Consider the following 11,932-nt stretch of genomic DNA (forward strand, 5'->3'; position numbering starts at 1 on the left):
AATTTTCTATAAAAAAGCCTAGATTACTTTTACTATGAGTAAATCCCACTTCTTTGCTGTAGGAAGGCTACCACGCAGCTGTATGTAAGGGGCAGGGCTGGAGATGAACCTGGAGTGGGCTAAAGATGAGGCTGAGGCAGAGGGAAGGAAGAGACAGGGATAGGGGTGTCCTCTTTCTAGGGAAGAAGTTGAAATAAACCCTGAGTGGGTGCCGAGGAAGCCAGTGAAGAGAGAGAGGAGGACTGAGGAGAGAGCCTTAGAGGGCAGGAGGTGCAACTGGAGCCAGGGACAATGAGAGTGAGAGTGGATGAAGACGGGGGACTGCATGGAGGACAAGGAGGACAGAGATGGGAGGAGGAGTCCACAGTGTAAAACCTTGCCTCCCTTCTAGAGTTCCAAGGTTAGATTTCAATGAGATATATGAAAGCAATTAGGTACATAGGCTTTGGAGTCAGGCAGACTGGTTCAAACCTCAGTTTCAGAACATACAGCTATGTGACCTTGGGAAAACTCCCAACCTCTCTAACCTCTGCTTCCTCATCTGTTAATTGGGAACAACAGAAATCACCAGGTTCTTGTTTAGGTCACACAGATGATGCATGAAAAGAACGTGGCACGGTGCTTGACGCATGTGTGTACTCCCTAAACGATGTCTGTTACTGTTGTTGTTTTACCACAGTTTTAACACTGTGCAAAACATCTTTGAACCTAAAGGGATTATAATTAACAGTCTTTTGCTTTTGAAAGAGCTTGTCCTGGTCCTTCTGACAGAGCTTTCAGAGGGGCAGCGGGCCTCTGGAATGTTTACCCTGCTCTCCTCCTCTCTCATCCCCAGCTGTTCCATCTGCCACCATGAGGAACATCTTTAAGAGGAACCAGGAGCCCATTGTGGCTCCTGCCACCACCACTGCCACAATGCCAGTCGGGCCTGCAGACAACTCCACTGAGAGTGGGGGTGCTGGAGAGAGCCAGGAGGACATGTTTGCCAAGCTGAAGGAGAAGTTCTTTAATGAGATCAACAAGATCCCCTGTGAGTGACCCCGGTGCCTGAGAGGGTAGGGCAAGGCTAGAGTCTGGGAAGGGACTTGGAGGACAGGGCTAGGTTGAGGAAGTGGGGAAGTACCACTGGGGTGTGATTGGCTGGGCTCTTGCCTGATGCTTGGATTTAAGGCTAGATTTTTGGAGATCCCCATCAGGAATGGGAGAGGAGGGAATATGATCTGACATTAATGTAGAGAACAAGAGGGTTTATCTGTCTCCACTTCCCAGGGGAAGAAAAGTTCTTATAGCCTAAAAAATTATCAAAAGATGAAACCAAAATAAGATGGAAAATTATGAAACAGAAATCACCATTCAAGTTTTTTAGTAACAGTTTGAAATTAATTTATTTTGGAAGATAGAAATAAAAATCCTCTCTGCTTTCTGAACTTCTGCCCAATGCCAGACACCACAATTGCAGTTTAAGGGGGAGCAGACACACTGGTGGGAGAGGGTGCTTCAGAACCACGGGGAGCAGCCAGGGGTCTCAGTCCCATGCCTTTGAGTTATAGGCCCAGCCTTCCAGGTCCAGACTAAACAGTAAAAACCTTGGCCTTTCTGTCATGGGTCAGCCCTCTCATGACTGGGCACAAAGCTGGGGGACCAAGAGACTCTTCCTACACCTGAGTCTGCTGAGGATCACCCTATGCTCCCCAGGATAAACCAGTTCTCCCTAGAGCAAACTAATCAAAATTCAACAGAGCCCGGCTCAGCATTCTTCCACGTGTATACCTGATTGCTGCCTGTCAGTTAGCAGGCTCTGCCCACAAATGTAGTAGGCTAATAAGAAAAACGGGCAAGGCCTTCATGAAAAGCCACTCAAACTGACATGTGAGTCACTCTCAGGTGTGTGGTTTAAAAAGTGTGGCAGCCAGACACTGTGGCTCACGCCTGCAGTCCCAGCATTTTGGGAAGCCAAGGCAGAAGGATCTCTTGAGGTTAGGAGCTTTGAGACCATCCTAGGCAACAAAGTGAGACTCCACCTCTATCAAAAAAATGAAAAATAAGCCAGGTATGGTGGCATGTGCCGATAGTCCTAGCTGCACCCAGGAATTCAAGGTTACAGTGAGCTGTGCTCAGGCCACTGCACTTCAGCCTGGGTGACAGACTGAGACCCTATCTCTAAAAGTAAAATATAATAACACAAAATAAATATCAAATGTGCAGCATGGGCACGGGGAGGGTCACAGTCTGACCCATTCTGCCAATGCTGTGGGGTCAAAACTGCAAGGCCCTGCTGACCCGGGATCCTCTCTGTGCGGGCAGTACCTCCCTGGGCCCTCATCGCCATCGCCGTGGTCGCCGGCCTCCTGCTTCTCACCTGCTGCTTCTGCATCTGCAAGAAGTGCTGCTGCAAGAAGAAGAAGAACAAGAAGGAGAAGGGCAAAGGCATGAAGAACGCCATGAACATGAAGGACATGAAGGGGGGCCAGGTAGGACGGGGGGGGGCTGCTTTCCTGATGCCCACAAGGGAAGCAGAGACTTCTGGATTCCTCAGCCAAACAGGCTTCCTCCTTAAAACTCCATATGGGCTCTGTTGGTTGCATCTCCAGTATAATGTTATCCACCCATCAGCTAGGGAACTCATTCTTGGGTGAGCACGGACTCAGTTTTGGAAAGATGGAGGGAGAGAACAATGTAGCTACTGGGACAGAATGTTGAAAAAAGCTTCCCCTCCCCCCAGGGAAGACACTGTTGGGTCATCCCGTGTTTTCCTTCCAGGAAGACTAAAGGACAGTATCTCAATGGAGGCAGCTAACTGGGCGTGGGCTAGGGAATCGCATGAGGCAGAAGAGTGGTCCTGAGGCACTAAGACAGGGCCAATTGGAATCCATCTCTAACCATAGAACAACTTCATTTCTTTTCTTGTCTTTTGGTGTTGGTCAGCCTTGAAAGGTTCTTTGATAAACCAGAGTTTCTCCTTGTAAGTTTGATGAGGCCCCTGGGTGCTTCAATTTTCCTGTGTTTGTTTGGGAGTGACTGGGAAAAATCTCTTACTCAGGGAATCAATACAGAGGATGGAAGGAAGGGCCTGATCTCAATGGATCAATCAGGAATCAAAATGCCTTTGAGGCCAGGTGTGGTGGCTCATACCTGTAATCCTAGCACTCTGAGAGGCCAGGGCAGGAGGATCATTGAGCTCAGGAGTTCAAGAGCAGCCTCAGCAAGAGTGAGATCCTGTCTCTATTAAAAATAGACAAAATTAACCTGGCATGGTGGTGCATGTGCCTGCAGTCCCCACTGGGGAAGCTGAAGCAGCAGGAAGACTCAGGCCCAGGAGTTTGAGGTTGCAGTCAGCTACGATGACACCACTGTCCTCTAGCCAGTGCAACAGAGTGAGACTCTGTCTCAAAAAATAACACACAATTAAAGAAAAAAAAAATGCCTTTGAGTGTTAGTTTATGTGTGTGCACATGTGTGTGTGGGTGGGTGCCCCAAAAGGAAGCTGCAGAGTGAGGGTTGGGAGGGGTTCCAAGAATGACCTGAGTATAGCACAGCCTGGTCTCACTCACCAAGTGACTGTGGCGTCAGGGGCTCGTCTGAGGATTTTTTCTTACACCATTTTCTTCCTTCTTCCACCTCCGTGGACTCACTGGACTCACTTTGCTCCTGCCTACGTGGACTGCCCTCTGGTACGTTACCTAGGGCGGGTGGGGCCTGTGGGGGGAAAGCACTGGGAGAGTGCTAGCCAGGGAAGCGAATTCCCCCACCCGGCCTCAAGATGCTGTAGCATATTTGACAAAGTGCCTCTCAGGGAGGTGAGAGGCCTGCCAGAGCCAGAGCTGTGTCCTCCAAATATGGGGCTGGGGCTTGGGGGCTTCTGGGGGTCAAAAGGGGTGTGGAGGAGTAGCTTCTGGGGGTTCAAAGGGGTGTGGAGGAGTAGAATCCTATGAACAGGGTCCACATTCCCTCCCTTCCTCCCACCCAACTCTGAATTGGCACAGAGGGGCTGGAGTCCCATTGCCAGCGCCAAGCCAGGCTGCTCCGTTCTCTCCTTTAACTTGTTTCTGCTCTCCCTCAGCACCCACAGGATGATGATGACGCAGAGACAGGCCTGACTGAGGGAGAAGGTGAAGGAGAGGAGGAAAAAGAGCCAGAGAACCTGGGCAAACTGCAGTTTTCCTTGGATTATGATTTTCAGGCCAATCAGGTGTGTGGGACTGGGCTGGGCCTTGGGTAAATGCAGCTTCAGAGAGGAGCGGGCATTGCTCCTCTCCATGGACTGTGGCAGGCTGGACACTATAAGGCACAGTGCCCTGGACAATGACCCTGGCTTAGCCACTAGCCTCCTGTGGGGAAGGTTCTAGGTTGATTATGCAATTAACCTGCTCACCAACCTTGGGCAAATCAATTGCCCTTTCACCTCCAGCTTCCCCAAATGTTATTCCAAATTCCTTAGAATGGAGATGGAAACCAATCTTCCCTGCTCGCACCAGGAAGGGGGTTGGTGGGAGAAGGGTCTGGGGCCAGATTTGGCACTGGAGCAGTTCTGAGACTCAGGCCCCTCCTTCTCTCCACAGCTCACCGTGGGCGTTCTGCAGGCTGCCGAACTGCCGGCCCTGGACATGGGAGGCACGTCAGACCCATATGTCAAAGTCTTCCTCCTTCCTGACAAGAAGAAGAAATATGAGACCAAAGTCCATCGGAAGACCCTGAACCCTGCCTTCAATGAAACCTTCACCTTTAAGGTGATGAGGGCCAAAAGGGTGACATCAGCTCCTGCTCCCTTCCAGATCCCAATTCTCCCCTGACTTCTTCAGACCTTTCCTTGGTCCTTAGCATGGCTCAGTCTGGAGTAATGGAAGGCTGGGCTATGGGCCTGTGTGTAAGGGACCCCTCCTAACCTTCCCTTGCACGCTGCTCCCCCAGACTTACCAAGAGCCCTATGGGAAGGCTGGATTGGAGGTCCAGGCCCAGGGACCTGCCCAACAGCATCCCCTGGAGTATATGGGTCACGCTGGCCCCTTCTGATCCTGCTTGTACCCTGCAGGTGCCATACCAGGAGCTGGGGGGCAAAACTCTGGTGATGGCCATCTACGATTTTGACCGCTTCTCCAAACATGACATTATTGGAGAGGTAAAGGTGCCTATGAACACTGTGGACCTTGGCCAGCCCATTGAAGAGTGGAGAGACCTGCAAGGCGGGGAGAAGGAGGAGGTGAGAGCAGAGACTAGGCCAGACCAGGCAGAAAGATGAATGCAGCTTCTTACCTGGGCTCCCACATTTTGGCATGACAGAAAGAGGGTGGGCTTTGGAGTCAGGTGACCTGGGTTAGGATGTCAGCTTCACAGGGCCTAGCTGTGTGACCCAGGGCAAGTGGCTTATACTCTTTGGACCCAGGCTCTTTCCTTTAGTTTCTTTTTAGAGATGACAATTAACCATCTACATAAAGCACCTAGTGCCATGTCTGGTAGGTACTTGGATAGATAAGAACACAATTATTAATATCCCTTCTAAGGTTTTATTATGATAATAAATATGGTCAGTTTACCCACACAAAAAGCTCCTGTTGATTCTAAAGGACACTGAGCATGGAGGGCTTGTCCTCTCAGCCACTGCCATAGCATTCATTCACTCACCAAATATTTATTGAGCAACTGCTGTATACCAAAATCTCTACTTTACCCACTGCTCCTTCCAGGTATCAGTCTTTCATTTCAGCCAAGCCCCAGCTGTTGCCCAGAACACTGCTGGGCAGTGATAGAGGGATGAGTAGAGAAACTTAAGATATCCTTTCGACTGTGGGGCTCACACTGTATCTGGTAGGAAGGCCAGCACACCTGAACCAGGATGTGTGTATGTGGTCAGTCTTGGCCATGTGGCCTTGACTGTGAGAAGCTTTGACTTTGTGGTATGGTATGGAGTCAGGAGGGTCAGGAGCCCTGGGTCCTCATCTTGCTTGCAATGCTAAATTGGGTGACTTTGAGCAAACCTCTATGAACTTCAGTTTCTCACTGGTGACAAAGAATCCTTGCTTTGTCTACATAAAAGTATTGTAGTGACTGTAACAAAAGAGATGTAAATTGCTTTGAAAACCACAAATCACTCTGCAGGTGGTATGTTCCACAGGCAGACTTCCATGGGCAAGAAGGGTTAGCGAGGAAGGCTTCCAAGACAGTCTCCCAGGGCCCTTAAAAAATGAACACTTGGCTACCACACACACTCCTCACACCCTTCCCCACCTTACTGGGGCCTGGGGTGAGAGCCCAAACACAGCCCCATCTGCCCACACCCACCCGGCATCACCCCTTGGTACTCCCCCACTCACCTGTCAGCATTCTCTGTCCGTGGCTCCTGCTCTGCCAGCTGGTCACTCTTGGGGACTTTGCTGAGCTGCAGTGGGAGGCCCTGAGGTCAGACTCAGGAAGATCTTCTCAGCCTTTACTGATGTGGGGACTGGTGACTGAGGGAGGGAGGGGCAAACCACTACCTTGCTAGTCTCAGCAAGACTGGGGTCAGTCAAGCAAGAGGCAGTGGGAGGGCTGAGAGGACTTGAGTTCTGTTTTCCCCTTGGACAGCCAGAGAAGCTCGGCGACATCTGCACCTCCCTGCGCTACGTGCCCACGGCTGGGAAGCTCACTGTCTGTATTTTGGAGGCCAAGAACCTAAAGAAGATGGACGTGGGTGGCCTTTCAGGTACATGCAGAACTTCTGGCAGCCATTGGGTGGCACCAGCGAGCCACTCACCACACAGAGCCTGGGGAGTTTTCACACTTCAATGAGGAGAAGTTTGCTGCCTCGGGACCCAGATGGCTTCTTACCAACCAAGCAGGGGAACCCAGGTTTTCCAGCCCCTCCCTTTCTCCAAGGATCTTCTATCTCTATTTGAAGCTGCCTTCAAGGTGCTCTCTGGCTATGCCCTCTGGGCCACGGAGAAACGGATTGGAGAAATGCCATCCCTCAGATGAGTTAGTGATTTAGGATTTTACTTTTCCCTTAGAAATCTAGGGAGTGGGCAGGGCCAGCACAATGGAGAACACTTTTCCAGGAGAGGCTCTAGGCTCTGCCAGCTCTGTCCTGGAAAGGGACACAGGGGAATGCTCTGAGTATCACATTTACCTGCTGGTGGGGAGGCTGGCCCAGGAACAGGGCTCTGGTGGGCGGAGCCCTCTGCCCCTGCCGTGCCTTGTGGGAGAGTCAGTCCTAGGCAGGGGCTGTAACCAGCATGTTTCCGTGTCAGCTTTGGCTCTGTCACTGACCTACTGTGTGACCTTGGGCAGGTCCCTTCTTTGGCCTCAGTTTCTCATCTGCGAGGTTTGGAGGATTGGATTGGGTGAGGATCATGACACAACAGACACATGTCCTGCTGTGGGACTCCTGGCCCCCCTGTCTAAAGCAGGACACAGAGCAGGATACAAGGCCTATATAGACTCAGAAGTTTTCCTACACATGCTCTAGGAAGCCACAACCAGGCAGTCCCTGAGGCGAGGCCTTTTTGCCACCCTTGAACTGGATAATGGTCTGTGTCTTTTGGACTTTCAGTCCTTTGACTCAGGGCCTTCTGAGGGTCTGCTCTTGGCAGGGTGGAGCCTTGTCTTCACTGATGCTCTGGGCAGGCGTCGGTGCATTCGGTGGGAGCATGGGGGGCTAAGGGAACCTCTCTGGGGCTGGGATTCTCCCCCTACAGACCCCTACGTGAAGATCCACCTGATGCAGAATGGCAAGAGGCTCAAGAAGAAGAAAACGACAGTGAAGAAGAAGACCCTGAACCCATACTTCAATGAGTCCTTCAGCTTTGAGATCCCCTTCGAGCAGATTCAGGTGCTCAAGCCCTTTAGCTCTTAGGGGTAGAGCAGGGGTCGGGAAGCAACCAGGTACGCAGAGGTCGAGGAGAGGGGACCCACCTGAAGACCACAGCACAGCCTTGCCCAGAGTGTTGGGGAGGCTCTGGGTCTAGTGATGCCTTGTGGGACCTCCTTCCCAGGGCATTCATCCAGAGGGCTCCCCTTTTCTGAGGACATTACTGTGAACTAATTCAAAACAACTCTACAAATCATTCCTTTAGGACTTCCAGGAACGTGATTGTGTGCATGGGTATGGGGGTGTGGCACAGGTGCCCTTGAGATTGGGAGCTGGCTGAGGGGTGGAGAGTGACATCCTCCTCTTCGCCACCTCTGCCGTCGCCTGCCCTGGCCATCCCTAGGGTTCCCCACTTGTGCTGCACCCTAGGTGTCTCCTATCCACACCTCTGACTGCCTCCTCTTCCCTTTTCCATCCATACCTCTTGCCTTTTCTGTTCTTCTTTCTCACTTTCCTTTCCTTCCCAACAGCAAGTGCTGTAAATGTGGGGGATGAAGTCTGTTTTTTACCACTTGTGGGTACGAGTGGGGTCTGGCCTTGGTAGGACAAGAGACCCACCCACCCATCTGGGCAGGAAGTCAGGAGCAGCCAGGGGCTTGCAGAATGGTGGATTCTTTGGAGTGTTGGTCTCTCCTTTGTAGTGAGCTGATCCCTCCTCTTCTCTTTCCTCCAAGGAGACTGGGGGGCAAGAATATAAGGGAATCTTTAGAGTTGCATGTCTATGAAACTATGTCATTTATGGAATTCTTCAATGGAACAATGGGCAGCTCAGCAATAACTTTTTTTTTTAGAGACAGAGTCTCACTTTGTCATCCTCAGTAGAGTGCTGTGGCATCACAGCTCACAGAAACCTCCTACTCTTGGGCTTAGGTGATTCTCTTGCCTCAGCCTCCTGAGTAGCTGGGACTACAGGTGCCCACCACAATGCCCAGCTATTTTTTCTTGCAGTTTGGCTGGGGCCGGGTTGGAACCTGCCACCCTTGGTATATGGGATTGGCACCCTACTCACTGAGTCACAGGCACTGCCCAACAATAACGTGCTTTTTTTGTTTGTTTTTGAGACAGAGTCTTACTCTGTCACCCTGGATAGGGTGCCATGGCGTCATAGCTCACAGCAACCTCAAACCATTGGGTTCAAGAGATCCCCTTGCCTCAGCCTACCAAGTAGCTGGGACTACAGGTGCCTGCCACAATGCCCAGCTAGTTTTTCTGGTTTTGGTAGAGATGGGGGGTTTTCTCTTGCTCAGGCTGATCTTGAACTCCTGAGCTCAGGCAATCTTCTTGCATTGGTCTCTCAGAGTGATAGGATTATAGGTGTGAGCCACCATGCCTAGCCTTAGCATAATGTTAATCTCAAAACAGTCCTCATATGGAGAACTTTAGGCAGATACAGAGTATACTGGCTTAGGCATCTCAAATTCAACATAGTGATCTCTTTCTGCCCCTCGGCCCCCATCTACCCAGCAGCCAACTCAGAAACATGGCTGTCACCTTAGACCCACCCCCCAACTTTTATCTTTTTCATTTATCCAGCACAATTTACTGAGCATTTCCTAAGTTCCAGGCTCTTGGTAGGGGCTGGGGAAATAAGTGTATGGGGACATAGCCCTTGCTGTCAAGGACCTCCCAGCAGGAAGGGACCAGGAAACAGGCCATTAAAGCACAGTGGCATCACAGCTTCACTGTGAATTCTGGTGAGGCTTCCCAGGGAATGTTTTGTCCTAAAGGATGAGTCTGAGTTGGCTAGGGTCACAGGGGAGAAAGGCATTGGCCATCAACAAACCCAAGTTCAAGGGTCCTCTTGAAGATCACCAAGTCCTCTTGATTTTCTCCCCTAATCATTCCTTCAATCTGGCTTTGACTTCACATACCCCTGCCACCACCTAGATTCAGGTATCCAGTATCTACCCTCCCAGATGCCCCAATAGTCTCCTCCCTGCCATTAGGCCCATTTCCGCCTCCAGTGAATTTTCTACCTCAATGCTAGGGTTCTCTCTCTCTAAAATATCCACCCCACTCCTCTTAAAGGCCTTCAGGAATCCCCTACTGCTTGCCTAAAGGATGAACACAAACTCCTTAGCTGACTCCTACTGGCCCTGCCAACCTCATTTCGTGCCTCACTTCTCTCTAATTACCTCAGTGACTCTGAACTTCTTAAATGTTCTAAAATGCCTAAGGCACTCTCCATCTCTCTGCTTTTACCTAAGCTAATCTTCCCTCTTTTCTCCTCCTAGAGAAATCCTCAGGTGTCATGTCCTCCTCACTTCCTCTGTGAAGCCTTTCCTGACTGACCCCAACAGGACTGTCCTCTCCCCTGAGTTTCCCTAGGACTCTGTGCCTTCCTCTTTAGCATAACCTTTATCACTCTGTTAAGTTTTTATGGTGTGTCTGCTGATCTCATCAGAGGTGAAGTTCATCTCTTCATTTTTCTTCCCCACATGAATGTTTAACACAGTACCTAGAGCACATGCTCAGTAAATGCCTGGGAGTAGAAACAAGTTGCCTGCGAAAGGTGTAACCTCTACGCCCTGCGTACACTCAGTCTTACTTGGAGCCAGAGATGGAAGCAAGCAGCCCTGGGGGGCTTTCTTTCCCAGTCATTTGGAGAACAGGTTGATAGAGAAAATTGGGTCATGGGATCCACAGTCTTCACCTGCCAACTGTCTCCCTTCTTTGCAGAAAGTCCAGGTAGTGGTCACCGTGCTGGACTATGACAAGCTGGGCAAGAACGAAGCCATAGGCAAGATCTTCGTGGGCAGCAACGCCACGGGCACAGAGCTGCGGCACTGGTCTGACATGCTGGCTAATCCCCGGAGGCCCATCGCCCAGTGGCACTCGCTTAAGCCCGAGGAGGAGGTGGACGCACTTCTGGGCAAGAACAAGTAGGCAGCAGCGGCCAGGACCCGCGCCCTTCACGGACACTGACAAGATCCAGAGCTATCAATACCTCAGTTATGCGACCTTAGAGGTTTTTTTCATTTGTTTGTGGTTGTGTCCTTGTTTCTCCTTCTTTTTCTCTTTTTAAAGACTAATATCCCTTTGATGGCTATGTGAGGAGAGTCCCCTAAGAGGTGAAAGAGGAGCCTGGCTCTCTTGGTGGTCCCAGGAGCTGCCCTTGCTGCATGCCCTGTCCGGCGCCCCTTTATTCTCTCTCGGCTTCACTTACGCGGCATCCTGAGTGAGGACCTCTACTGGCGGAAAGTGGCAGCACCTCCTGTTTTTTAAGCATCTGGACCAATGAAAAGGCAGCATGTCCCGTTTCCTGACAGGGAAGGAAACACAGTGGCGGATGATGTGTGTGTGTACGGATGATGTGTGTGTGTACGTGTCTGTGTCTGTGTCTGTGTCTATGTCTATGTCTATGCGTGCGTGTGTGTGTCTGTGCATGAGTGAGTGTGTGTGTGTGTGTGTGTGTGTGTGTGTGTATGTGTGTGTCATTTAGAATCTCTCTTCATTCCTGGAATGAACCTTGGACTGTGAAGTTGTCTTCGGGAACCCGGAAATGAAGAAAGTGCACTAAAAGTTTCAAAATCCTACTCAGATGCCCGAAGCTCCCATACTGCTCATGGGCAGCTACTGGGCAGACAGCAAGATGTGGAGATCGGATGTGTCCAGAACCAGGACCAAACCCCTGATGCCATCATAGACTTCCTCCTGTCCGTCATGGTTTCTCCAGAAATTTCTGGGACATTCATGGAAATAAACTACTCATCAGATTAGTCAGTTAAAACAGGGACTGTCAGCCCCAGCTTCTCACTCTAGTTGACAATGAATATCATACTACGAAGAAACACAAGTCCCATTACCCAGAAAGACCAAAATTAAACTGGATCTTCACTCTTTCCAGTGGGAAACACAGATGCTCTCTCCCTTTCCAGAATATAAGCAGTGCAGTTCATCTGCGTTTCTTCCCCCATTGTGCTTCTGCTTCTGTTTCTCTTTTAACACTCTGTGAAGACACATTATCTGTGTAGAGCCAGAGAATTTTAAAAGGAAGGTTTCAATTTGCTCAGTTCCCCTGAGGTCCAGGTAAGAAGGGAAGGATGGGGGACAGAGATTTCCTGGTGAATGAGATGAGATAGAGGGGAGCAC

General features: G+C 50.5%; 1 protein-coding gene across 1 annotated transcript; it reads left to right on the forward strand.

Moving 5' to 3' along the window:
- Window positions 1–832: 832 nt before the first annotated feature.
- SYT2 (synaptotagmin 2) lies at window positions 833–11,212 on the forward strand. Its single transcript, XM_003792264.1, has 8 exons — window positions 833–1,030; window positions 2,305–2,471; window positions 4,070–4,189; window positions 4,560–4,727; window positions 5,030–5,197; window positions 6,559–6,676; window positions 7,668–7,801; window positions 10,520–11,212. The coding sequence occupies exons 1-8, from the start codon at window positions 853–855 to the stop codon at window positions 10,724–10,726; spliced, it is 1,260 nt and encodes a 419-aa protein (XP_003792312.1). The 5' UTR covers window positions 833–852; the 3' UTR covers window positions 10,727–11,212.
- Window positions 11,213–11,932: the final 720 nt, after the last annotated feature.

The sequence above is a fragment of the Otolemur garnettii genome, unplaced genomic scaffold, assembly GCF_000181295.1.
Source record: "Otolemur garnettii isolate 467f Iridium unplaced genomic scaffold, OtoGar3 scaffold00055, whole genome shotgun sequence".
NCBI lineage: Eukaryota > Metazoa > Chordata > Mammalia > Primates > Galagidae > Otolemur > Otolemur garnettii.

Excerpts from the sequence above, each read along its gene's own strand:
- SYT2 (XM_003792264.1), top strand. The coding sequence starts at position 853 with ATGAGGAACATCTTTAAGAGGAACCAGGAGCCCATTGTGGCTCCTGCC. Across the intron at positions 4,190-4,559 it reads ATGATTTTCAGGCCAATCAG|CTCACCGTGGGCGTTCTGCA; the intron begins GTGTGTGGGACT and ends TTCTCTCCACAG. Across the intron at positions 6,677-7,667 it reads GGACGTGGGTGGCCTTTCAG|ACCCCTACGTGAAGATCCAC; the intron begins GTACATGCAGAA and ends CTCCCCCTACAG.